We start from the raw sequence: 27,602 nt of genomic DNA on the forward strand, positions 1-27,602 counted from the left end.
CATCACAATGCGGATAATTATCACTAAGCAATATATCACATTTAACTTTTTTCTCCAATTTTTAGCTGACAATAACGAGTTATTAAACAGGCATCTGTGAAGGAGAGGGTTTGCCTGTTATGAGTTCACAGCTGGGAAACACTCTTAACTTGCTGCTTTGAAATAGATGCTGAGCCCGAGTAGCCCTCAATATCACCTTTACATGGTTAGAATGGTGGATAATGTAAGGTGGACAAAATAGCCTATGCATCAAACTATTAATTAATAGATAGTCACAATGTTCCTGAATGATTCTGATTTAAGATTTATACTAGAGATATTATGTGATAATAGACTTTTGAAAACAATGGTAATGACAGTGTTGAATTAACTCTGAATCAAGTGCTCCATGGCACAAATTAACAATATTATTATGTATATATTAATTGTTAGTCAGTGACATGAGCCATATAACTGGCTAGCACAGCCATGTTTTACCTGCTAGATTTTGCTTACTTTAATCATCAAATAAAACATTTTTTTCTAAACCTTGTTATGTTTTTAACAAGATATGTAATATTAGAAGTTTAGTTTTACCCAGTTCTTTCTGTAAGCCATATGGGAGCTGCAGTTTTTGTTTATTGAATTACATTTTGTTATGATTATGGGTTACAGTGTTGACAGGACTCCAGATATTTCCAGATATTTCCACGACTGACCACAGCTTTCTTTTCTTTATCTTGATCATGGGAACACACAAGCTCTGAGAGGACACCAGTGGGCTCTTCAAACAGGAAATAATGATATGCTACCAAGTTATTTTAAATATACACTATGACAGCATGTTGGTTTCCCAAAGAAAACTGGTCAGCTTCTGAAGTGACTTTGATTAAGTGCAATGCGAACACTATAAATCTGTCCAGCCAATTGCTGAAACAATGACACACTTCTGCCAACTTCAGGGACCGAAGCAGTGTCTTATTTGACAAGATTCTATCAGTTATGATAACATTATACTCACCAAAATAATTGATGATATCTCAAATAAGATCCAAGTTGTAATAAGTGGTCGTTTTCATCAAGTTTTAGTGGATAGCTATAACTGCAACCTGCGATCATATCTGTGCTGGCATGGCAGCAGCAAATTCACAATACAAGATCATTCTTCAAAGTAATTAAAGTGTGTAATTTAAATGAATGTGTAGCTATATTTGAGCCCAATTTTTTGTACTGCCTTCAATATTGAATCAGAAGTCATCAGATCAACCACTCTGGGACTCTGGTTGTAGATTAAGCACATTGCTCAAGGGCTCTTTTGTTAAATGATGAAAACGGGATAACAATTTTATGTTGTATGTATTTATGATGTTAGATTTTCTTTTGGATTAATGTTTTTTCAAGCTGAAGCTACCTTTATGGCACAAGCTTTTTAACCACTGCCTCAAAGTCCTGGTTGGCTCAATTGATACATCTCAGATAGAGCCTCCGTTGCAAAATGAAAATCCTCCTCTTCATTAAGACTCACTGCCTGTGGATTTCTTTAAGAATTCAAATGTAGTTCCCATCTTCTTTTCATTTGACATGGTCCCAGTGTGATCTGTAAACACAATAGTTCAATCAGGAGAGACTTTATTTTTTAATGAACAATTATTTTTAGTGACATGTGCACAATGTTTATGAGAATGTGAAAAACTTTTGGCGAGTAGACCCCATCGTGACGTCATAAAGGGGCTAGTGAGTAGGATATCCCCTGATGGAGTCCAGACACTGGTGGCGGTGGTGGTGGATGAACAGAATACTGAGATCTGGATGAGGTGCCTGGTGAGCGAGGACCTGGGCGCTGGAGTGATGAACTGGTTGTGGAGGAGGGGCGTGGCGACTTGCACTGATAGGAGAACTGACAGAGATAGATAGAGAGCTGATAGAGAGCAGAAAAGCAGAGGAGAGAGATGAGGGAAATTAAATTAATGAAAGAAAACATAGGAAGTCTTCCTGGTTGAACTTACACTATAAGCATCATATATGATTGAAATCAAGCTAGTGGCCAAAAAACATCTCAATGATATACACTGCTGAATGTGAAAAAGTGTGCCGCAGCTAAACCAAATAAATTAAGTTTGAGTTATTTTATGATGAAATTTACAAAGCCTGAATATGATTGTGGACTTTTTATGGACAAGTGGTACAATCTGTTTCTTATAAAGACTACAGTGACATAAACAAATCCACATAATCCAATCAATAAAATCAAATCTACCTACATATTTTTTCTTTCAAAATTGTCCTCAAAATGTGGTTTATACCTTTTGGTGATAAATACAGAATACAGAGATACACACAACAGCAGTTAACTTGGTATTGGACATAGACAACGTACAACACAAACAAACAAAAAATGTCTATAATATCATTGACTTATTCCAGGGCATACAGACATGCACTTAAACATAAAACAGCCATAGGCCTACTCCTATAGGAGAATTATAAGTTAATTCTTTAACTAATTCATATGCACCTTAATATAAATCTGTATATCCTGATGTATTTAATTGGGACTTGTAGTTGCTTTACCTCCAGTTTTCCTTTAAAAAGTATCCTAAACTCTCTTTCTATGTATTTTAATAGTCATTATTTCATTAGAGAGTGTCTCTGTTAATGGAACCAGTTATTCCTTTAAAGAGAAATGTTCAGCATTCCTCCAAAATTTAAGAACAAATACGTAACATTTAAAATTCAATCTGATTCAGCTTTACTTGGAGATTTATCACATTACAGATTCACTCTTGCAGCTCTTGGTATTGACTGCCTTAGGCCATGCTCCATGCACTGTAAAATCCTCTCCCCACAATGGTTGTATAACAGGACATTCCCGCACTTCATGGAGGGGGGTACAGCTCTCCATGCCCCGCCGCACCTCCAACACATCTTATCCCCTCAGCTCAGCCCCATCTGGTGCAATTTAATGGGCGTAAAGAAGACTCTCTTCAAAGCTTAATACTGGTTACCTTTCCTCCAGCTTTTATAGTGAAAACTGTGTCATGTAACTGTGTCTCATTATTTATAAATCAAAATGTATATCATTTTGTCATACAATTCATAAATATTTCCAAGTATGGGCATTCAAAAAAGAAGCTGTCTCTGGCATTAATGGCAAGTGATTATATAACTATGAATCTCAAGGCAAGACATACTTTGATGTAAAAATTGGTTGGTTCCAAGGTGCTGTACTTTGGCTGCCCACTCAGTGTGAAATGCAGAGGAAGAGGAAGAATTTTTCCCTCAGGAAATACAAAGTATAACTATGGAAAAAACTTCTTAAACTTTGGCATTAATGTGACATGTGCAAAGACAAAAACTTGTAGTTGAAGAATTAATACTCAAAATGAATTACGAAACAGATTTCATCTACTATACTGTACCTTGTTGAGCTATACCAACTTTTCTATGATATTTGTCTGTCTCCAAAGTTTGTCCGCATCAAGCAGAAGATTGTCATCATCATTTTGGGGCCAACATCCAACTACAGGTTGTAGTGTAATACTGTAAGGTCATGTGGCTCCATAAAAACAACTGCGTAACCTTAGAGAATTTAAAATCTGATTAAAATTTAAATCGAAAATCAGATTATTTTTTAATCTATACAGGTATGAGCAAGTGCTTTACATGAGATCATCAAATCAAGCAGTCTCCCCTAATGCTTTAAAAAAAAACCAATGTAATGAATGTACTCAGTGGGAGTATAATCTTAAACCAAGTTGAATTAACCTAGAATAAACAAACAGACATGATTTGGGGTATATCACTTCTTAAGGTAAGACAGCAACAGGAAACTATAACTTGCAATATTTTGTAAACCATCCAAATATTTGATTAAAATCTTCATGGTCTGATGCTCTCAAAGTCTGTTTCCATTGCAGAAGTCATTGGCAATCTAATTTATAGCATTACAGAATAATGACGCACTCGTGTACAAGGGCACGTCACTGAAAGGTACTGTAGCAGTTTGCATGGAAACCTGGTTAGATGCATGCATGTGATTGATTTTCCATTAACTTAGCTCAGCTGCAAACGTTACAGATGCTACAACTAGTATGTTATCCTCTAAGAATAGTGCCAGAGGCTATACTGCTGTCTTATGGATTCTCTGTGGACTTGGCTTTTATCCCTGTACCTTTAAATTGGGTCCACATGCTGGAGTAGTTGTTGAAACTGTCGGCTCTAAAACAAAGTGATTATTATTTTCTCACTCAGCCAATATAGTTGTACAATTTCAAAGATCTAATGGGAAAAATCTAACTTTTTAAAGTTCTTTAGTCACAGAAGCGCAGACAGTTATCTTTTGTTGTACTTACAGACGTGGCTGAAATTATTGGTAACCTTGCATATTATTAAAATAATGCACCATTTGCCCTGAACAGTATTGAAATTAAAATATATTTTATTATCAGTGCATGTGTTTGTTTGGTTTGCAGTGGAACAAAACAAAAAAATTGTGAAAATAACTGAATTCATACTTATTCTACAAAGACATTCTAAAATAGCCTGGACAAAATAATTGGTACTCTTTAGAAATTGTAAGAAATAATTGATTTGTAGTGATACTTTAAGCCGACTATTGTGTTTTAATTAGTATCACAGGTGTTTTCAATCTTATAATCACTCATGCAGCCAGTTTAAAAGGAGAACATTACTCATTCTGCTGTTTTGTGCCACTGTGTGAAACACACTGAACATGGAAAACCGAAGGAAAACTAGAGAGTGGTCTGAAGACATTAGAAAAAATAGCCAAGCATGGTCAACATAAAGGTTACAAGACCATCTCCAAAGAGCTTGATGTTCCTGTGAGCACTGTTGCCAATTTTATTAAGAAGTTTAAGGCCTATGGAGCTGTAGCCAACATCTCTGGACGTGGTCGCAAGTGGAAAATTGGCCCAAGATTGAACAGGTTCGATTGCTCGAATGGTCAAGAAAGAACCAAGGAAAACTTCAATACAGATCCAAGCTGATGTTCAAGTCCAAGGTACAGTAGTTTCAAGTCGCACCATCCGTCACTGTCTAAATGAAAATGGGCTCCATGGTAGAGGACCCAGTAAGACTCCACTTCTAAGAGGGAGACACAAAAAAAGCCAGACTGGACTTCTCGGAGAATGTGCTTTGGACAGATGAAACAAAGTTAGAGCTCTTTGTTACGTCAAACCAAACCTATGTTTACAGAAGAATAAATGAATCCTTTAAAGAAAAGAGCACCATGTCTACCGTGAAACATGGAGGAGGCTCAGTGGTGTTTTGGGGTTGCTTTGCTGCCTCAGGCAGTGGGTGCCTTAAATCTGTGCAGGGCACAATGAAATCAGAAGACTATCAAGGCATTTTGGAGCGAAACATACAGCCCAGTGTCAGAAAGCTGTGTCTTAGTCATAGGATAATGACCCCAAACATACATCAAAAAGCACCCAAGAGTGGATGAGAAGAAAATGTTGGACCGTTCTGAAGTAGCCTGCTATGAGTCCTGATCTGAATCCCATTGAACATCTGTGGAAAGAGCTGAAACTTGCAGGTGGGAGACGGCATCCATCCAACCTGAGAGAACTGGAGCAGATCGTTTAAGAAGAGTGGGCCAAACTATCAGTAGAGAAGTGTAGAAACCTTATTCAGAGTTACAGAAAGTGCTTGACTGCAGTTATTGCCTCCAAAGGCTGTGCTACAAAATATTAAGTTAAGAGTACCAATATTTTTGGCCATGCCACTTTCATTTCTTTTAATGTATTGCTTAATATATTAAGTTGTAAATCAAAAGCAAGGTTTCAGTTGTATTCAATGTCAGTTTCAACTCAATGCAGAGAAGAAGAAGAAGTCACAGACTCTCATATAGAAACATAGGAAAAAATGGCGCAAAGTATTCAAGATTATTGTAACAGACAACCACAGCACACCTCTCCAAAACCACTGCACTTTCAAGAGAAACTGTATAGAATGAAACAGGGAATAATCTTTTGTTTATGTTATGCTATTGTTAAATCCATTCTGCTAGGGAAAAAAAACTGAAAATATATAGGCCTACTGTTTAATAGGCCTTATTAACAGTAGACATTTAACACAGAACTATAGATCAATAAAGGCTGCATCCCATTTAGGTACCAGTATCAGGGTCCTGGCATGACACCTTATTACTGTAGCAGGGCTTACTGGGATGCATACATGGAGCACAGCCATCATTACAGGTGTAATATTAGTTACACCTGTGCTTTTCCTGCTATGACAGGACAGTGTCTGCTGTGAAAAAAGGCCCACATGTAAAAGGTCTAGTTGTCATGGTTGGATGTGGAAACTTGCCCATACATTACACCTTAAAACACCTTTAAAGGCCCGACACACACAACTACACTGTTGTTTTTATTTATTGAGCCTGTTTATACCTCTTCTCTTAGACTGTGTTTGTGCAGAGACTGTGCTTGAATGACATTTCCCTCACATTCTGTTAGCTTTGTTGTAACTACAGGGCAGGAAAACTTTTGGTAACATTTTATAATACAGTACGTGTTTTACGGTGTAACTTCCCATCACTTACCATGTAACTTCCTCATATGAATCCATACATATAAAATACTTTCCGGTTCTTACTGGTACTTAAATGTAGGTACAGCGGAAGAGAACGAAACAATTAGAAACAAGGGAGTAACAGTTGAGGTTTTAAAGTGTAACTTCCCAACATTTACCATTTAACTTCCTGGAACTTATGATGTAACTTCCTCGTATGAATCAGTACGTTACATATGTGTACTAAAATCAAATGTTTTTGCTCATGGCAGTTATGACAATCATTTTGTCAAGCTTCACCCACACTCAAGAGATTTATTATGCTTATGTCTTCTACTTCATTGTATGAATTTGAATAGAACTAGTCGAGAAATGGGTCTATACTTTTGAAAATTAGCTCCTAGCAGCCATGTTGGTCCAGCACTGCAGCGGCTCATAACAGGCAAACTTACCTCTCTCCAGTGCACAGCTATGAAAGGCTTGTATTGTCATCCGAGGATGAAAAAATAACAATACAGTAATGTAATAATATACATAGTATATCTTTAATTACACAATAATAATAAGGAACGCAGGAAGTTATGAAAAATGATTTTATTCTTTAATTACACATAAACCACAACATATGTTCTGTTCTCCCAGTCTTTACCCTATAAGTACATGGTAACAACAGGGAGCGGGCTGGATTATTAAGTTCACACTGTTCCCCAGTCCTTACTCTGTAGGTACAGGCTAGTTACCCTGTAAGTACATGGTAACAACAGGGAGCGGGCTTATTATTAAATTCACACTGTTCTCCCAGTCTTACTCTGTAGGTACAGGCTCGTTACCCTATAAGTACATGGTAACAACAGGGAGCGGGCTGGATTATTAAATTCACACTGTTCCCCAGTCCTTACTCTGTAGGTACAGGCTCGTTACCCTATAAATACATGGTAACAACAGGGAGCGGGCTGGATTATTAAATTCACACTGTTCCCCAGTCCTTACTCTGTAGGTACAGGCTCGTTACCCTATAAATACATGGTAACAACAGGGAGCGGGCTGGATTATTAAATTCACACTGTTCCCCAGTCCTTACTCTGTAGGTACAGGCTAGTTACCCTGTAAGTACATGGTAACAACAGGGAGCGGGCTGTATTATTAAGTTCACACTGTTCCCCAGTCCTTACTCTGTAGGTACAGACTAGTTACCCTATAAGTACATGGTGACAACAGGGAGCGGGCTGGAGTATTAAATTCACACTGTTCCCCAGTCCTTACTCCGTAGGTACAGGCTACTTACCCTGTAAGTACATGGTAACAACAGGGAGCGGGCTGTATTATTAAGTTCACACTGTTCCCCAGTCCTTACTCTGTAGGTACAGGCTAGTTACCCTGTAAGTACATGGTAACAACAGGGAGCGGGCTGTATTATTAAGTTCACACTGTTCCCCAGTCCTTACTCTGTAGGTACAGACTAGTTACCCTATAAGCACATGGTGACAACAGGGAGCGGGCTGTATTATTAAATTCACACTGTTCCCCAGTCCTTTGCTGATTTTCTTCTTTTGAATATCAGGCCATTATACTGGAAAGTCAAACTCCTGTGCTCCTAGTCACAATCTATCGACCACCAAAGTATTCAGCCTCTTTTCTACCTGAAATTGCGGATCTACTCTCAGTCTGTGTCACCAACTATGACAGCATTCTCCTAACTGGTGACCTGAACTTATTGATATTGATAATACCCTTGACTGCAGGGCTGTGGAGCTTCTAACAGTTTTACATTCCTTTGACTTAATGCAGCATGTTACCGGGCCAACTCACAACTGCGGCCACACTTTAGATCTAGTGATTTCTAGAGGGTTGCATACTGTGGTCGATAGGATTGTTGACTTAGCTGCGTCAGACCACTACTGCTTGTTTTTTAATGTTACCATCTCACACTTAGATAACAATGACACCAAGTGTCTTATTAAAGGACGATTTCTTGGTCCCTCCTCAGCCACTATCTTCTCATACCATTTGCACAGTCAGGCTTTCTCTGATGAAGCTACATCAGTCCATGAAAAGATTAATAACTTCAATCATAAATTAAGGTCATCGCTAGACATAGTGGCACCGGAGAGAATAAAAAAGAAATCACAAACTAAGGCCACCCCCTGGAAAAATGAGCAAATATGCCTCCTAAAGAGAGAATGCCGTTGAGCAGAGCGTGCATGGAGGAAAAACAAGCTAACAGTCCACGGCAAGATTCTCATAAAATCTATTTAACAATGCCTTGTGAAAGGCAGGCATATTTTTCTAAAATTATTAACGCCAATGAGAATAATCCCAGAATTTTATTTGAAACCATTGACCGTCTCCTAAAACCCACCCACTTTAAGGAGCATGTCCATCTTCCCTCACAGTCAAAGTGCAAGGAGTTTGCCTCGTTCTTTGAAAATAAGATTGACAGCATCACGACTAGTATTATAAACACTACCAATCAAAAATATGCCGGCGCTGCTCGAGGAAGTCTTAACTTTTTTAGGAAAATTAGTGAAGGGGAACCCCGGAATATCATCTCTCAACTGAAATCCTCCACCTGCTCACTTGATGCCATCCCCACTTCCTTTTTTAAAAAGGTTGTAGATAGTTTTATTCTTGATGTTCTACATATTGTAAACTGCTCCTTAGAGTCAGGTATCTTCCCGGATCCACTAAAGACTGCTCTAGTTAAGCCTCTGCTCAAAAAACACACTCTGGATTCCTCTGTTCTGAGTAACTACAGGCCCATATACAACCTGCCCTTTCTAGGTAAAATCCTGGAAAGGGCAGTGTTGATACAGCTAGAGGCTTTCTTACATAACAATGATATTTATGAAAAATTTCAGTCTGGTTTCAGAGGTAGCACCGAGACTTCTTTCACTAAAGTCATAAATGATCTTAGAGTGAGTGCAGATAAAAAGAACGTTTCTGTCCCTGTTCTCCTCGATTTGACCGCTGCATTCAACACCATTGATCATGAGATACTTCTGAACAGACTCGAAAGCTGGATTGGTCTCTCAGGAACCACACTGAGCTGGTTTAATACCTACTTCACAGACAGAAACTACTTTGTTAGTCTTGGTGACTATGTTTCCGAGAAGCGAAGCATTCTCTATGGTGTTCCTCAGGGCTCGATCCTTGGTCCGTTGTTATTTTCTCTTTACATGATTCCACTTGGTGAAATTATTTGTAACCACAGGATTCATTTTCACTGCTATGCTGACGACACCCAGCTGTATTTATCTGTAGCACCTGACAATAAGGATGCCCTACATCCTCTACCTGTCAGATTGCAGATCGGAGTATGTTCCAAATCGCTCCCTCTGATCGCATGGTGCTGGTCTGCTAAAGGTGCCACTGACGAACAGCAAGAGGTATGGCAACGCTGCCTTCAGTTGTTATGCACCGAGGATTTGGAACATATAGGGTAACTAGTCTGTACCTACCGAGTAAGGACTGGGGAACAGTGTGAATTTAATAATCCAGCCCGCTCCCTGTTGTTACCATGTACTTATAGGGTAAAGACTGGGAGAACAGAACATATGTTGTGGTTTATGTGTAATTAAAGAATAAAATCATTTTTCATAACTTCCTGTGTTCCTTATTATTATTGTGTAATTAAAGATATACTATGTATATTATTACATTACTGTATTGTTATTTTTTCATCCTCGGATGACAATACAAGCCTTTCATAGCTGTGCACTGGAGAGAGGTAAGTTTGCCTGTTATGAGCTGCTGCAGTGCTGGACCAACATGGCTGCTAGGAGCTAATTTTCAAAAGTATAGACCCATTTCTCGACTAGTTCTATTCAAATTCATACAATGAAGTAGAAGACATAAGCATAATAAATCTCTTGAGTGTGGGTGAAGCTTGCCTGTCAAACACACATGCACAAAAAAATGATTGTCATAACTGCCACGAGCAAAAACATTTGATTTTAGTACACATATACACATGTAACGTACTGATTCATATGAGGAAGTTACACCATAAGTTCCGGGAAGTTACATGGTAAATGTCGGGAAGTTACACTTTAAAACCCCAACTGTTACTCCCTTGTTTCTTGTTGTCTCGTTTTCTTCCACTGTACCTACAATTAAGTACCAGTAAGAACCAGAAAGTATTTTATATATATGGATTCATACGAGGAAGTTACACCGTAAGTTCCGGGAAAATTACATGGTAAGTGATAGGAAGTTACACCGTAAAACGTGGGCTGTATCATAAAGTGTTACCAAACTTTTATCAATCTTATCGATCGATGTGGGCACCACTGAACTTCAACCTGAGCTAAGGTCTGATCAGTCAGAATAAGTGGAAACACTTGCGCAGGTGTGCAGGACCTTTAATCATTAATTGTGACACTCCTCCTACCTTAGATGAGAGACGTCATTAACAAAGAGAAATTATTATGAGTATGGCTGGTGTTCTATTTTAACATTAATTTCCTGATATCTTAAAGCTATAATCCTTAAAGCAGCAATAATAAGTATTATTATACACAACAATAGATGAAATAACTACTTCTATGTCAAAGGAGTTATTTATTTTTGATGAACTGACAGAGAATTATCACCCGACTCTGCAGTTTCCTTCAGCTCTATGGAGCTAGCAGCTAACTCGTAACGTCATTATTGTTTTTGTTCTTTTGAATTCTAATGTTGCTCCGTATCTAGCAAATTTGCCATATCAGGTAAAAGGTTATAGGTGTGTCAGTGTTTATCACTTACTCTTCAGCATTAGTCATTCAGTGTATTTTCATTTCAATAATTGTCTCTCTAGTAATTTTCCTTGTTGTAGGTGGAGATTACCTTTCCAGTATGGGATTCAAATTGCATACCCTTGCACAAATTTCAGATAACATATAAAACAATAAACAATCATGAGTGAAGTGACATTGTTGACTGAGGTCTTTAGTTTAATGAAAACACTGTGAAACAGCCTGTGGTTTGTTTGGCTGTGCTGTAAATAGATACACTAATTTCTCATCTTCTGTTGTATTTCTGACAGAGTTGCCACTCAAGGTGTGTTTGCTGTCTTCAGTGGTCGCTACCTGTCATTTCAAACTGAAGTCTGGGATGTGCATTATTGAAATGCACTTGCCATTACCACCAGCAACCACATCTGTCACCAAAACAACCAGGACCAAAATCTTCGTTAATCTTAATTAATCTTAATTAAAATGTATTGAAAGATCCACTAAGACATACAAAAATACTCTGCATGGAACAATAGCTTGTGTCTGATTTGGTTTTTCCACAAAAAAGGTTCAAATTACCGCATTAAAATCCTTAACATGGCATCTCTTCCTTGCCCTCATTAAAAATTTCAGAATCTATTGTATAAATATATAAATATATTTCACCTCAGAAGTTTAACTGCTGGACACAAGATGTCTCTTGCTTCACTGTAAAGTCAATTTTCAGTAAATGTGCACTGGAGGTTTAGAGTTTTCACATCACACTTGTGCAAGTTGAATATTGGACCAGGATTGGCTTCAAAACTAGTTGTGATGTCACAAATCTTGCTCATAGGCCCACCCCTAATTTCAAAGAACACAGAGAAACTTTCCACTTTCAGCAGATGAATGTGTAAACAGCCTTCTAGTGTCAAACTTTGCACATACATCATTCATCACAGTGAAGCTCAAACATTTAACTGTAGGAACAAGAAGAAAAACACATTTTTGAGTGGAGTGGGGCTTTAACTTAAGCAACACTTACACCTAATAAGTGTATATTGTGTTCACTGCCTTTTTTGTTTCAGGTATGGTGGAAGTCAGACTTGCAACTTTTATCAGTCGCCCAAGACAACAAAATTCTCTTTAAAAAAATTACATACATATTCTAAAATATAAAAGATGTGCACTAGAGAGGACACTTGAGCAATTGTAACACAATCCTTAAAGATGTCATACAGACAACAGGCACATTTAAGTGAAAAAAGACTTTCAGTCTTTCAGAGACAGTGTTTGTTTTGGTTGGCAGTGTTCACACAAACCGTGTGTTAGTCACGCTAACCTGATTTAGTTCTGCATGTGATTTCTGACCCTTTCACCACCACACACATGCTTCAGGTTAAGAGTAAGAGAGTGACTGCTGGTTTATACCTGTGTGAGTGCTTGGAAACCACAGGGCAGCTGAACCAACACACGAGGTTGTTATCCTTGTATTGCAGTGACCCTTGTGTGTTCAGGCATTCCCACAGCAGGCTGCCTCTTCACTTACATCACCAAGTCTGTCACAACACGCCAACTTGATTTTAAAATATCCTGATGAACTGATGATGATGCATATAGATGCCAGGTGCGTTTGAATCGATGTCACTGCCTGACATTGACAAGTTTTTATGTGGTCAGGATTGTATCACTTTCTGTCTGTTTACATGATTTTTCCTTACTGAAGAGCCTTCATTGTAACACTCATCTGTTTTATGTCAAGGTATTTGTGTGTAACAAGATATTTTACTATATATTTTACATCTCCATAACATACAGTTTCCATCATGGTGTGGTAATGTAATTTACCACACCTGTTACCAATGCAGTGACAATGAGATGTTGGTGAAGATATAACAAAATAAGAAAAAACTCCATAAAAGCCACACATGTACAGATACTCCATGTTGGGAATATTAAAAGAAGAAAAAAATAATGTTGTAAGACCGGATAACTGTGTTACATTCAGCGATTGTATTACATATAAACAATTTTTGTATTGTGGCTCTGGCAGTTTTCATATAAAACAAAATAATTAATGTGTACTGCATGTTTTAGATATCTTGCCACTGTACAGTAGTAAACCACCATCCACAATTGTCACCTGGCTACAAGAATTCCCTGAGATAATATTTCAATAAATTTCTGAACTGGATTTCTTTGGTTCATTTTGTTGTGTACAGTATTAGGCTTGTGTTGAGTTCAGATTTCACTGTTTTCAAATGTTATGTGTCAATGTGCATCATTTGTTGGAATTAGGACAGGTAGAGAGTGTAGCCTGACAAGCTAACAGTCAGTAATGGATGACAGAAAAGAAAAACTTAGGGGATCTCCTCAAAATCCCAAATGATATGGCTGGTTCCCTTTGGGACATGACCTTGTCTGACTTGTGATCACATAGTTCTGTTCTGGTTTCTAATAGTTTAATATTGATATTCAGATGAGGCAATGTTGTGAGTTTAATGGTATCAATCAAATTCCCAATACTTTGGGACTTGATATTAACTAATAGATAATGAAACAGTGGTCTATTATAATGAAATTAGTGAGTTACTATCTGGCTGCAGTTTGTTTAGTGTTATTGGCGCTAAAAATATAAGAGGAACGGCTACTTGTATTTTTGCAAGTGTGTATTAGTCTTTGTAGGCCATGTGTATGTGATTATTCCCAAGTAAGATCTCTCTCTCTCTCTCTGAAGAATGAAAAACAAGAATATAACATGGGTTGGATCAGGTTTGGGCTAGTGTCAGTTTCCACCCTGTAGACGCTTCAATTCTGCTGCATCTGAAAGATAAATACAGTCAGATATATCACATTTTTGCATTTGCATTTTAGTCCCTGTTGCTGTCATCCCCTTTGTTGATCTAAGGAGAGTGTAAAAAAACATTTGCCTGCTCTCAATTACCATTTGCTTTTTTGTCAAATCTGGCAATAACACATTTCACCAAGAACCCCTAGCAGCCATTTAACAGGCTTTCACCAAATCAGTAGGATCACTAGTCCAGCAATAACAACAGATTTCCAGGGTAAGCATTCTATTCAGGTCAGGTCAGGGCCCAGTTACATTTTAAAAGTAAGAGGGTACAAAGTTTTAAGGACTAATTTACATCTCCATCAAAATGATACAATCAGAATTCAAATCAAACATTTCCGAGGAAGGAAACTACAAACCTTTTAATCACCTCTCAATCTTACAGAGGGTTATTAGTTGATACTCAAAATAGAAGTCTCTCTTATGGAAAATTTGGCTTCTAACTTAGTAATATCTGTAAAGGTTCATTGGATTCCAGGAAAATGTGTTATAATTCAGAAATACAGTATGTCACTGCAAAATTATGTAAAGATTGTCCAGTTAGAATTAGCCATTAAGTAATTTTATAGCAAAATATGATGGAATACATCATCCTTAAATTACAGACCATTGGAAATAATGTCTGGCAGACCTGCGTTATTAGTGTTCACCTGTCTCTGCCAACTTTTTAAGATGCATTATCTCTCATATGAAAATGAATAATTCTGTGAACATGAATGATTACTGAGCAGAGCATTTGAGGCAGGTTTCTTATTAATGAATGCTAAATCTACTGTGAGAGGAGCTGAGAGCCTAAGCAGAGATGGTTTTATTCAGATTTTTTAAGTATACCCAAGTTTAGTTCCATTGATTTTAATCTTATGTGAGTATTTAACTCAACAACAAACAACAAAATATGTACACAACAGCACAACAGAGTGTCAGGGCATGGGGGTGTGCCCAGCTGCTAATGCTCAGTCTAGTATAAAGGTTCAATACAACTTTTAAGAGGCATGGTGTGTACAATACATTATGTGATCTTCAGAAAAGTAGAAGTTATTGGGGCCATGATGCAAGGTACTATTCATTAAATTCATCACATAATGTCTGACACCTATGTATTATATTGAAGTAGTGAGCCATTCTATATTGGTGATGTCTTTTCAGATTTGAAATGCTTTTGAATAAATGATAAAACATTTGCACAGCCTTTTGGCCAATACAGTCAGAGCCATTTCATTTGGAGTTTGTTTTTGTTTCATCAGTTTTGGTGCTTTATGCATTCTGTGTGTGTCACGTCTGCAATTTAATAGCAAATATTTCTAAAAGAACAGCACCCAGGTCGACACGTTTTATGTGCAACATCCTCAACTTGTTTTTATGAAATGTTGAATGATGAATTGACTATAAAATGTGACCAGCATCAACCAGAATCTGCATATGACAACTCTAGCAGTTCACACCCGTCATATTGATTCAGGGAAATAGTGCATGTCAGCCATCTGGCAAATGTATCGGAAGTTAGTGAATAGAGGTGGCATTCTTTTCAAAAAAGATCTCTGGTTCGCTACAGGGAAAAAAAAAAGATTTTTTTGGCCCTGTGATTATAACCTTGATTATTTTTTTAAATTCTACAAGAAATTATTATTTCAGTGCTTTTACTTCAAAATGTCACCTTTTATTTAATGTGTTACTTGGTGTTTGTTTGTAATTATATATCCTCAATTTGATGTGTACATTTGATCCATCACACACCAAGAAATATTAACTGCAGCTCTGTTGTTTGGTTGGAGAAGAGGATTTATTTGTTTGTTTGTTTGTTGTTTTTTAACATTTATTTATGCAGGGGAGTTTCTCTGAGAGCATTTCTTTTTTTTTCAGGAATGCCCTGATCATATTCACACACGTACCCTATCAACTGTATGTAAATATGGACGACGCATTTTCACCTCCCAGCGCTTGTGTGACGTCATTTGGAACCAGAGTCTGCACAGTAGAGTCGCTTGATGGAGGTGTGAGAGCGGCTGTCACAACTGTCAATCATGGAGTCACACCCCTTTTTAGATTGTCAAATACTTATTAGAAAATTTGCACTTGAACAAGCATCAGCATGATAAGAACGGCATAAAATGACAGAAACCATCTTTGGGAAAAAGTTATTTGATGTGTTCTTTGATTTTTTAGTTTGGCTCATGTCCCTTCCACTAACATGGAGGGGGTGGGATTTATGACCTATACCAGCCACCAGGGGATGATTTAGATGTTTTGGCTTCATTTTTGGGTAGCTTTCATGACAGCTTTCAGTTCCAAAAGGTGGTATTTTTTTTATCTTGCACGCACAAGTTATTATCTTGTGCGTACAAGATGATTATCTTGTGGGAACAAGTTAATGTCTGTACAGTAAAGGCCTGATAGGCCTATGCTTTGAAGACCACAGGGGTAAGTTGCGTTTATAGCTTTTAATAGTTTGTTGATTTCTCAAGTATGTTAGAAACATGGCGGCGTTCATTACTTTATTTGAATAGTCAATTTGCTATGTTTTTTACGGAGCCCCTAAAGTCCCAAAAGGTGACATTTCTTTATGTTATTAAGATAATATCTTGTTCCCACAAGATATTAACTTGTGCGCACAAGATAAAAAAATACCACCTTGTAGGACTTTAGGGGCCCCAAACATTCATGACTGGAAGCTGCTCAGTACAGCCACAGTCTGATCTACCAGCCACTGAGCAGGTTGTGATTTTACTGAACATGTAAGAGTTCATTTTGTATGTATTTTTTGCTAGCCAAAATTCCTTACTTGCCTTCTTAGCAGCTTAAATAGCTGTTAATATCATAACTTCATAACAGTTTAACAGCAAGTTATTTGATGTCTGTAATTTCTCTCGATTCATCACAGAGATCCAGCAGACTCATATACTTTATATGAGGGTCATTCCTGGCTAATATTCATTTGCAGTGGCTTATTCACAGATGAATAATTTGTTAATAATTTGTCTTAATTTGTCTGACAAATTGTTGGTAATATGAGCCGTGCTTAAAAGAAATTTATTCCAAAGGAGAAAATTCAGTCATCTACACATCCACATGCCAGTTAAAACATGGACAGGGCAGCTGCTTCATCTGATCCTGGATTTCTCAGCCTAATATCCTACAATGTCAGTTTAGACAAGTGGTTCCAGAGATAGACTCAACTAAATCCAGGATCTTTATAGTTCTTGCACATAGGTCAGGTCAGTGTGACCAAAACCCAAAGACAGTAGAGCATCTCTCCATGCTGACAGGGGGTTTCTTGTGGCACATCATTAAGAGATTCAAATTAAGTTACACCTTTCTGAACTTGCCCTTTTAGAGCACTGTTGCAGCCTTCCATTTCCAATAACTGACATTATGTTTCTATTTGTTTATGCCATTACATATTGTTCTCTGCAATAAATTCACCTCTGCATATTCAGGAACTTTAAAAAAATGATGTGTAGTATATTGACTTCTGATCACTGATTCACATGTTTTGACAGGATGTCTGCTAAGAAGCCATCAAAGAGGACTACACTCATCATGTCTTGAAGATCTTTATCGTCCATGGATAAGTAGCACAGGAAGGCCACACCCCTGCCCTTGTGTCGATAATCATTGAGGGAAAAGACGTTCTTGACTGTAAAAGTGTGGCAAGAGCATGCCTTCTGCTCATGGACTTTATCGATGCAATGAACTTGGTTTACCCACTAAAATTGAAATACACATTCAAAGTGTTTCAGAAGCTCTTTCTTGAGCTTGATGTCCTGAAGATGAAGATATCTCCCAAAGTACAGTCTTTGCACAACAACCTTCTACCATGAGTGTTTCCATGCAAGTTTCTGAACCAAGTTCATTGTGTTTAACTTTCAGTTCAAGAAATACATGGTGGCTAGCAAGGAAAAACTAGTTAGAGAAGAAGTGTTCTATTTCAAATCTTGAGCCCGAGCCCACTTTGACCGGCTATTCAGTTATGGCAGTGGTTACCAGACTGGTGTGTGGAAGCATTTCAGGTTGGGGTGATACAACACATTGTGAACTGTTGAACATACAATTGTTGAAAGAGTTCCTTTTAAAAGACCTAAAAGAAAGTGATATGTTAAGTGATTGCACTTAACATTTCTTGCAAAGTAATTGCACTTTAAAGTGATAGTGTTTTAATGAAAGTTGTTCTTAAAATTCTTTTTGGCAGCACTGATTTAGAAATATTTTGTCTGGCAATGCCAACCAGACTGTATATGTTGGAACTGCTGTAAGCAATTACCTTGTACACCAGTGTTGGCAAACATAATGAAGGTGCTGTTGTTTAACAGCTTCTGTTATTTCATTTGTATTTTTTAAATACTCTAAATACTCTACCGTAAAGTAAACTTAACTTGAAAATTTCCTGAGTAAAAATTACAAAGAATTTCTATGTGGAAATTGTTACCAAGCTTTTTAAAGTAAATATTACTCAAATATGCAAAAATAACGACTAGGTCCAGCTTAGAAAAAACAAGTATTTTTTAAAGCAATTTGTAAGTAAATGCAGTGGTAGTGTGAGTAAAATTTACTCATGAAAACAGAAATTTGTTAGTAAACTTTACAAGTATTTCTTGCTTGAACTTAATGTTTATTGGTATGTAGACTTTATTGAAAATATCTTCTGTTAATTTACTAGGGATGTCTGTGTGGAAATTGTTAACTCGGTTTTTCTAAGTAAATATTACTGCACATTTTTTTCAGTGTATTTCCCCCACATCTTCTCTTTTTCTTATAGACGCCAAATCCATCTCAACAAAAGCAGAGGAGCAACATCTTGACTCCTGCAGGTACCCTTAGAAACAGCAAGTCACCTTGCAAACCTAATTTACTAAATAAATAAAACATCTAAGTGTTTAGGGGATATTAATCTTCATCATCAAGTTCCAGTTAACTGAAAAGAATTGCACTTCCCTAGATTTGCATACAAAGCACCTTTTTCAGTGATCACTTTTGTGTAGCCAATCCAAACTGACTTAATCAGGTATTCAAATCCTTTCTCCTGGGTACAAGCAAAGTAAAACTGTTTAAATTGATTTTAATAGGTGATCATACAGTGATTAATGTCATTTGAGGGCTAGGACTGAAAATATAGAGTATTGCATCCTTTCAGGATTGTATGATATGAATTAAAAGGTGTTACTGTATCATTGAGATCGAAACCCACAGATGGATGGCTGATGCCAACAACCCCTTTTAAAGCACCAGGAAATCAGCGGGTCATGCACTCGGTTATTCAGAATGGACATCAAGACGTTAAGCCTCTTTCCAGTCATCTCATTGTGATCTATGATGAAAAAAGTTTGGTAATAATTTGCAGCACTTAATTTTGTTTCAGATTTGTGGGTGTTTTGTAGGTCAACTGTTGGTTGACAAAAACACAGACATGTACTGTACATGAACTGGTAGTCCAGAAAAAAAGAGACCCACCTATCTGCCAACATGTCTGATCAGATTGTATCTAGCACACATTCAACAAGACATCTCTTATGAGGGCTATTCAGCTGAACAAATGACTGACAATACAGCACCTGCAAGCGTTCAACTCAGTTTGTCAAAAATCAAAGGAACAAAGATTTTTGCAGTGTACATGTGACATTCACACACTCATGTTATGGTTGAGAACTAAATCATTCTTCTTAAGCAAAAGCAAAACTGACCTCCCTTTTTGTGGTTGAATAAAATAGGAAATATACTGTAGGTTCACTGACATCACTGATAACAAGCTGACAGATACTTATTCCAGATGATCTGGTAGATATTTTATTGAGTACTTTACATAGCCTATTTAGTTTTTTCCTTCAGAACGCAATTGTGGTCAGTTTATTGTGCAAACGGAATGAAAAAACAACAAAATGATTCATTAAAAGTGGATATCAGTTAAATAAATAATAAAAGGTTTCATTCCAAGATATCTGATAAACAAAATGACAGCCACAGCTCACTGCTGCATGAAAATAAGTATGGTTGTTTTTGTCATTATTAATAATCTTTTCCTTCAATGTATGGGCCTGAAAAGAAATGAGCCCATCAGCATGTTGGTGGATTTAATGACTCACACTGGCACACTTGTGCTTTTCTTTGGAAAAACTCATGTCTTTGCACTGTAGACCAGATTTTCTTCTGCTTTTGAGTCAAACAAGGGTTCACTTCAAATAATGTAGATCCCAAAAGGACTGACTCAGAACTGCACAATACGAGATAGAATCGCTGAAATGTTATTAAAGGTCATTGCACTCCACAAAGTCAAACCTAAACTCAATGTATGAGTGAAAGAAAGACTTATATCATGTGGTCTGTTCATACTTAACCCAGACAGTTTCCTTCAAAGGGAAACAAGATGGGGGGAGGGAGTTACTGACATTGATAGGATACAGAGCCTCAGCAAACCAGACATTAAACTGGGCGTAGCGAGTGATGAGGACTGTGGTGCTTAGGGGTCCCTAAACAACTGTGCAGTCGCTCTAAAGGTAAGCTTGATAGGGTTATGTAGTTATATAATTTCTTTATGAAGTTTTGATAGTTCAAATGCTTGAAATAGGTGTGCTGTGAATCAGAGTTTTTAATAAAAGTGTTACATTTTGTTCTTCTACAGACGGGAATCTTGACTTTTGGATTATCCATTCATTTATTCTGAGGGCAACTCACCCAACCAACTTTAACGGATTGAACTGGCAGTAAATTGCGCAGGACAAGAGCAACCTTACACGGGATAACGGTCCTGAATCTGGGTTTGTGATGTGACCGTTGGCTGCGCCAAAGTGGCGCTTTTACGCACGATGGAGGACCTTTTACGCGAGCAGGATAGCTGTGCGCAGAATGTGTCATGGGGCAACTCAAGTCGTGGAAATGTGAGCCATTTGGGGAACACCACAGTGAATCCTTTGAAACGGAATGAAGAAGTGGCCAAAGTGGAAGTGACAGTCCTGGTCCTGGTGATGCTGCTCGCTCTGACCGGCAACCTGTGCGTCCTGTGGGCTATCCACACCACCAAGCACAGCCAGTCTCGGATGTATTACTTCATGAAGCACCTGAGCATCGCAGACCTCGTTGTTGCAATCTTTCAGGTCTTACCACAACTCATTTGGGATATCACGTTTCGCTTCTACGGGCCGGATTTGCTGTGCAGGTTGGTCAAATACGTGCAAGTCGTAGGTATGTTTGCGTCTACCTACATGCTTGTCCTGATGTCCATCGACAGGTGCTTAGCGATCTGCCAGCCACTTCGATCTGTGCACAAGAGAAAGGATCGCTTCTGTGTGATCGCCTCGTGGGTGCTTAGTCTGATATTCAGCACTCCTCAAGTGTACATATTTTCTCTTAAGGAGGTCGGGAACGGTGTGTATGACTGCTGGGGGGACTTTGTGCAGCCGTGGGGCGCCAAAGCATACATCACATGGATGAGCCTCAGCATTTACATTTTCCCAGTGGCAATTTTAAGCATCTGCTATGGCCTGATATGTTTTAAAATATGGCAGAATGTCAATTTAAAAACCAGGAGGGAGCACTTCCTTGCTCTAACTCCAAGGGCCTCCAAAGTCTCTCATCCCCTCTCTCGTGTGAGCAGCGTGAGGCTCATTTCAAAAGCAAAAATCCGCACAGTGAAAATGACATTTGTGGTGGTCCTTGCCTACATCGTGTGCTGGACTCCCTTTTTCTTTGTCCAGATGTGGTCTGCTTGGGATCCTGCAGCACCAAGAGAAGGTAAAGACACACCTTTTTTTTTTTTAAATGTACCAACGCAGTTTGAGTTAAAATCTTGTAATAAATATCTCCTGCATTCAACAAAAGCAGTGATTCACCTTATTAAGAACATTTTTGATTGATGATAATATTAACTGCTTTATAAAGATATTACTCCCCAGTGTGCCAAGAGCTCAGAGCATCAGCTTTGTCCAAGATTTATGTTGGTGAATTTATTGCCCCATAAACACTGTGATGTGGGGAAAAAATCTGGAATTCTACAACAGTAACTCAACATTAAGTGTCTCAAACATACAAAGGTTATTCCTCCTCCTCCTCACAAAGTATCTCTGGGAATGTATAAGCAATCCACTTCACTTCCAAGGCAACACAATGGTGTTTAACTTCAGACTTCCCCAGAGTGACACAGATGAATGGGAGTGTCATTTACAGTGGTTATCAGTTCTGAGAGAGTCCTCAGAGCCACTGGGAGAGTAAATGTACCAGGACATCAAAGAGTTTCTTTCTCTCTCTGTTCCCATCAGTGATTTATGTAATTTCTATTTAACTACATATTTGTACTGTTTTTATCTCATATCTTTCGAGTCTGCCATTAAAGGAGACAAGAGCAGGATAGCAAATATGTTCCATAACCTTTCAAGTTGTGTTATCTTGTAAACATGCGTGAGCGTTCATACAGAGCATTTAGAGATTCTGGAGATATTGTTTAAATAGACTAAATGTAGCCCAAGTATCCCTCTTCCTGTTTAAGTCATCTTGCAGGATTTAGTTTGGCATAAAATAAGAAAAACAAACACATTGAAACCAATAATGCATGTAGTGTACACTGTAGGGACCCTCATGATTTCGACGGATGGACTCAACCACTGTACTGCAGGTTATTTCTTATTGTCATTTAGCATTAGTTAACATTATGTGTGACTATTTCAATATGTATTTGGCAAAGCAATAAAAAAGCCACAATTAGCATATCTTTATTAATGAGGAAATGATTTATAGTCATTTCACAACACTGAAATAGCAACACTTAATTGTGAAACAGTGAACTGCTGTATGTAGGTACACTAACTTGTTTCTGTCTCGTGTGAACTGTGGATCTCCAACATGTCAACTTTTCATGGAAAAAGAGAGACAGACTTGTTTTCATATTGAAGATGCATTTTTTAGATAACTGAATGGTTTATTTGGCTCAAGAAGTAGGAGCATTTTCTGAACCAATAACAGAGCACTAAATCTTCAGTGTATCTGAAAAAATTAAAATCACCAAATTTGGTGTTACATGGTTTTCATTGAACGGTGACACTATGATAAATTATTTACTATATGACATTAAGAGATTAAAACAAAAATAGTTGTTTAATATACCTTTTATTACTGACAGTTTGTACAGTAATGAACAATTGCAGATACAATCTAAAATGCCTATGAACTATGCAAAAAAGAACAGATATAAGGTTTGTCATATGCATGGGAGAATCAAGAAGAGAGATTAGAGGGAAAGATGCAACACTGTGAAATACCTCAATATGTTTTTAGGGATGTGGAGCAGTTTCATGAAAGGTTTATTCAGTATGTTAGTCAGCCGTGATGGATACAATTCATATTCATCTCAAAGGAAAATGTCAGTCATAACCTGAATGAAAATGAAGATATTTCAGATTTCACTGACTTTATTGCATTCTCTTTGAAGTAAATATCCTTCAAGTTAAGAATCTGCGCAGGTGAGTTTCCTATCGCTCAGTTCAGACACTGTGTGCAACCATGAACACTTTCTTCCAGAGCCTGAACCTTCGTCATATCATTACGTCGCACAATCTGCAGAGGATCCACAGATACTGAAGGACAATCTGACTGTGTGCGCTCTTGCAATGTTTAACTTTTTATCCTCAAAATCATCTTTGATATAGTGCGTGTTCTTAATCAAATAAGTAATATCAGTATCATCAAAGTCCTTTTGATGTCGTTATTACTTCCTTTCCATTTCTCCTTCAATCTCAAAAGAGTTGTATATCATATTACATAAAGGGAGCCTAGATTAATGTTTTTCTTTTAATTTCTGGCAACACAAGAGAGTAGTGAATGTACTGCAAGTCAAAGTGAATTGTATCAGGGCGGAGAAGAAAAGTTTGAATGTCATTCTGTGGTATTCTGCCTTAAGAGGACTGTGTTTCCCGTGCGGCTAAGATCTTATATCGCCAAATAATCTCGGAACTCTGGACAGGGTGTTTGACTCTCTCCTCATAATTTTGACAGGCTGTTTGGTTGACACTGCGCACAGCTCACCTCTCACAGTAAAGCAGCACTATAGGCAGTCAGAGCACCATGAACAGAACAGGTCAGCACTTTCACTTGAGGAGAGAAGAAGACAATGCTCACTAAATCTCTCTCACCCCATTAAAAGGATTTAAAAAATACTTGGAAGTCTTCCATTTTCCACTGTTCAAATGGCACGCTTCTTCAAGGTGCTCTGTGCCTCTAACGACTGGAAATTTAATCAACTGAATAAATGAGAAAAAAAGGTTTTTTGTTTCCACCCAGGTCAGCCTCTATTAATTGGGGACATTTATCACATTTGTTATATGAATGTGTCAAGCAGCTTAAAATTCTATTTGTGTGGCATCCATCAACCTTCCAGTTTTTTTTTTTTTTTTTTCTTAACTGTAATCCCAAATGTTTCTGTGATCAGAATGACGTGTGTAATAGAAGCACAGCTGCTTTGAGCTGGGACTAAACCATATAAAGTAGGGATCAAATGCAGAGTGGTTTTAATGTGAATACGTTTCAAAAACCTAAGCTAAAAGTGAAAACAAGAGAGAAAATAAATTATGCACTAAAGCACACACACAGTGAGCTTGGACTTTATCCCACAACCAGGTGATTGCATCTCATTGGAATGGAGACAAATTTGCTACTTTAGAGGCTTTTTAGAGAATCACTTGTTGTGTTCAGTGTAGCAGGGAGCTGGAGCCTATGCCAGCATGCACTGGCATTAGGTGAGACACAGGGCTCTGTATATTCTATATTTTTTACTGTCGATGAACCCCATGAAAAAGACCAAAACAAACCATGTTTTAGTCCGTCTATCAATATTTTCCATCTTCCCTGCCTGTTTTTATTGAACACATAAATCTTTGAAAACAGCTCACATATATAAAGTTTCATTAAAAATATACTACTAATACTGTACTTGTTGGGAGTATTTACAATAGCAGGATGGCGTATGTGGGATCCACTCAAGTTCTCACATTCCAAGAAAAACATGCCACCAATTGCAACACTTTTCTCACTGATGTTTTTTGGACAACTATGGCACACAGATAGTAGCTATTTTAGGCTTTGGTTGCTTGTTAGTGGGATCAAATGATTGTTGGTTTTCATTTTTTATGGGATTTGCTGACAATAAGGGAAATATCAAAAAAAAAAAAAAAGACTTATCCTTTAAGATTTTCTATTTTTTCTATGTGGAATAAAAAGATGCAAAGTTTTGTTTTGTTTTGTTTTTTTAAAGTTTTTTTTATTGTCATTGTAATATTTTGTATGCCTTACCCATGTTATATAACCTATGTAGTGATGACAACACATTTTTTTATGACATACATAAATTACGGGGGTTGTGTGTCACCCAGTGATGCATCATAGTAAGAAATAAAAGTAATAATAAAGATTCAAAGTTTTCTTTATTTATTGTAGGAATAGATATTAACCAAAATATGAATCATTTGTTTTCCTCTGTATCTCTTCCTATAGACATGGCCTTCATCATCGCCATGTTGCTGGCCAGTCTCAACAGCTGCTGCAACCCTTGGATTTACATGTTCTTTGCTGGTCACCTGTTCCGCGATCTAATGCGGTGCTTCTTCTGCTGCTGTAGACAGTACCTGACAACCTCCACCTGCAGCTGTGATCGACAGTGTAGGCACAAGAGCAACTGCTCCACTTATGTCATCAAAAACACCAGCAGCCAGAGGAGCCTCACACACACGTCCAGCACAGGTAGACCTGGACACTGAAAAGCCATCCAGGCTTCCTGCAGATGAGTAATCCAGCAATCACGCAAGTTCTCCTTTCAAGCTTTTAATTATCTTCAACAGCACTGCAGAGGACATTGCAAACATGTTTGTTTTCAAATATTTGAAACTGAGCTAAATAGACAATGTAAACCTCCTGTCCAGACAATACCCAGCACCCTGTGATAACAGAGAACACAACGAAATGCCTTTGTATCCAAGATGTGAACAGAATGTGACGTAAAGTAAAGCTTCGTCTTCTACAGTGAATGTGTGAACTCAGTTTGGAAAAGGATATGGACCCTCAGCTTTCCCCAAATCACCCTTTTCCTTTTAAAAATTATATGTTTTTATGATATTGTGGGCTTCAGCATTTCAAGATTAAGCTTGAGAGCCTTTCTGTTTAAGCAACCATGAGCATTTTAAAATTTCTTTTTATGCCTCCATCTTTCAGTCTTGAGTCTTTAAGTCATGTTACATCAGTTGTTGTCCTCATTTGGTGGAATTTCTCTATGACAAAGTAAAGCCGAATTCATAACTGCATTTTAAGATATTTGGCAGATTACAAGATAGTATAAATTCTTGAAATGGAAAAGGAGGTTGTGCTTCAACAATGGGATTCTCAGTGGAGTGCTAAACCCAAAATCCAGTGAGCATTTTCCAAAAAATATTAAAAGGTAGCACATCTCAAATTTCCAAGTCAATGAGGAAAAAATACTAACATTTCACTTATTTATTTGGCTCACATCACAATAGAAAAACGTTTACGTGTTTCAGCACAGAGCCTTCTTCAGCATTTGAAGTATACAGGTTAAATTCTGTAATATACACCATCGCAGAGTTAATACACAGCTGGGAGTTGGACCCAATTATTTAGGAACCAATCACTTTTCTTATCCCATGGTTCTAGATACAACAGGGACCAATCAAAACTATATAGTTAAATCTGATTTAAACCCCATTGCATACAATATGAAGCTTCACAAAACACTTTTTCTGGCCATCACTGACTCACTATTAAGACCATACACTAGATGGCAATAAAGGGATACAAAAAGTCCTAACTTAAAAAGTATTTTAAACTGTAGTCATCATTAAGTTCATCTGATGTCATAGTATTGAGTGTGTATATCCAAAACATTTCTTTCTGTGCCAGTTTCTTCAGAATATCACCTCCTCTTGTAAGCATCATTATTTTCTCAATCTCACAGAATTTTAATGAAGAGAGTGAACCGAGATTTGCTTCAGCATAATGTTTTGCAATTGCATAATGTACGGATTGCAATTTTGTGCTCCAATATTTGTTGTTCAAGGGGTCGTTGGGTTTGTCCAGGGTATGCAAGACCACCTGATGTGAGCCAAATAAACAAGTGAAATGTTAGTGTTTTGTCCTCCTTGACTTTAAAATTTGAGATGAGCTACCTTTTTATATTTGGAACATGTTCACAGTATAAATTCTTGATGTGCGCAAATTCAGACTGTTGTGAATATGTAAACCCCTTTTAAAGCAGTATTTGTGAAAACATTCTATATTGTTGTTATATCATTATTATATGAGTGGTTAAATCAACATCTTAATGTGCATGAATGACATTTATGATACTGAGGGTATTAAGATGATATGTACTTTCAAGGTTTGGCTTAATACAAATACCACCATCATAAAAAATATCGAAATCTATCAAGAAAACAGAATCCATAGGAACGCATTTTAGCTAAAGGAGGCTGGTTTCAATGTTTTCAGCAGACTTTCCTGTGCAAAAGATCAAACTGTGTTTGTCTGTTATGATGTCATATAAAATTCACTTTGTAAATAGT

At 37.5% G+C, this 27,602-nt stretch overlaps 1 protein-coding gene and 1 long non-coding RNA gene across 2 annotated transcripts in view; both read left to right on the forward strand.

Annotated features, from left to right (window-relative positions):
* The window catches only part of LOC121889454, a 33,429-nt gene extending 14,693 nt beyond the window's left edge, over nt 1-18,736 (forward strand). The window contains exon 3 of the long non-coding RNA XR_006093540.1: nt 17,556-18,736. This is a non-coding gene — a long non-coding RNA (uncharacterized LOC121889454). The remainder of the gene's footprint in view (nt 1-17,555) is intronic.
* Nucleotides 18,737-20,494: 1,758 nt separating this feature from the next.
* oxtrb (oxytocin receptor b) lies at nt 20,495-27,600 on the forward strand. The gene is given in 4 exon segments (XM_042401421.1): nt 20,495-20,543; nt 20,669-21,777; nt 25,525-25,730; nt 25,732-27,600. Coding segments are annotated over 3 exon segments (1,218 nt in total). The 5' UTR covers nt 20,495-20,543; nt 20,669-20,852; the 3' UTR covers nt 25,819-27,600.
* The last annotated feature ends 2 nt before the right edge of the window (nt 27,601-27,602 follow it).

This window comes from Thunnus maccoyii, chromosome 3, assembly GCF_910596095.1.
Source record: "Thunnus maccoyii chromosome 3, fThuMac1.1, whole genome shotgun sequence".
Taxonomy (NCBI): Eukaryota; Metazoa; Chordata; class Actinopteri; order Scombriformes; family Scombridae; genus Thunnus; species Thunnus maccoyii.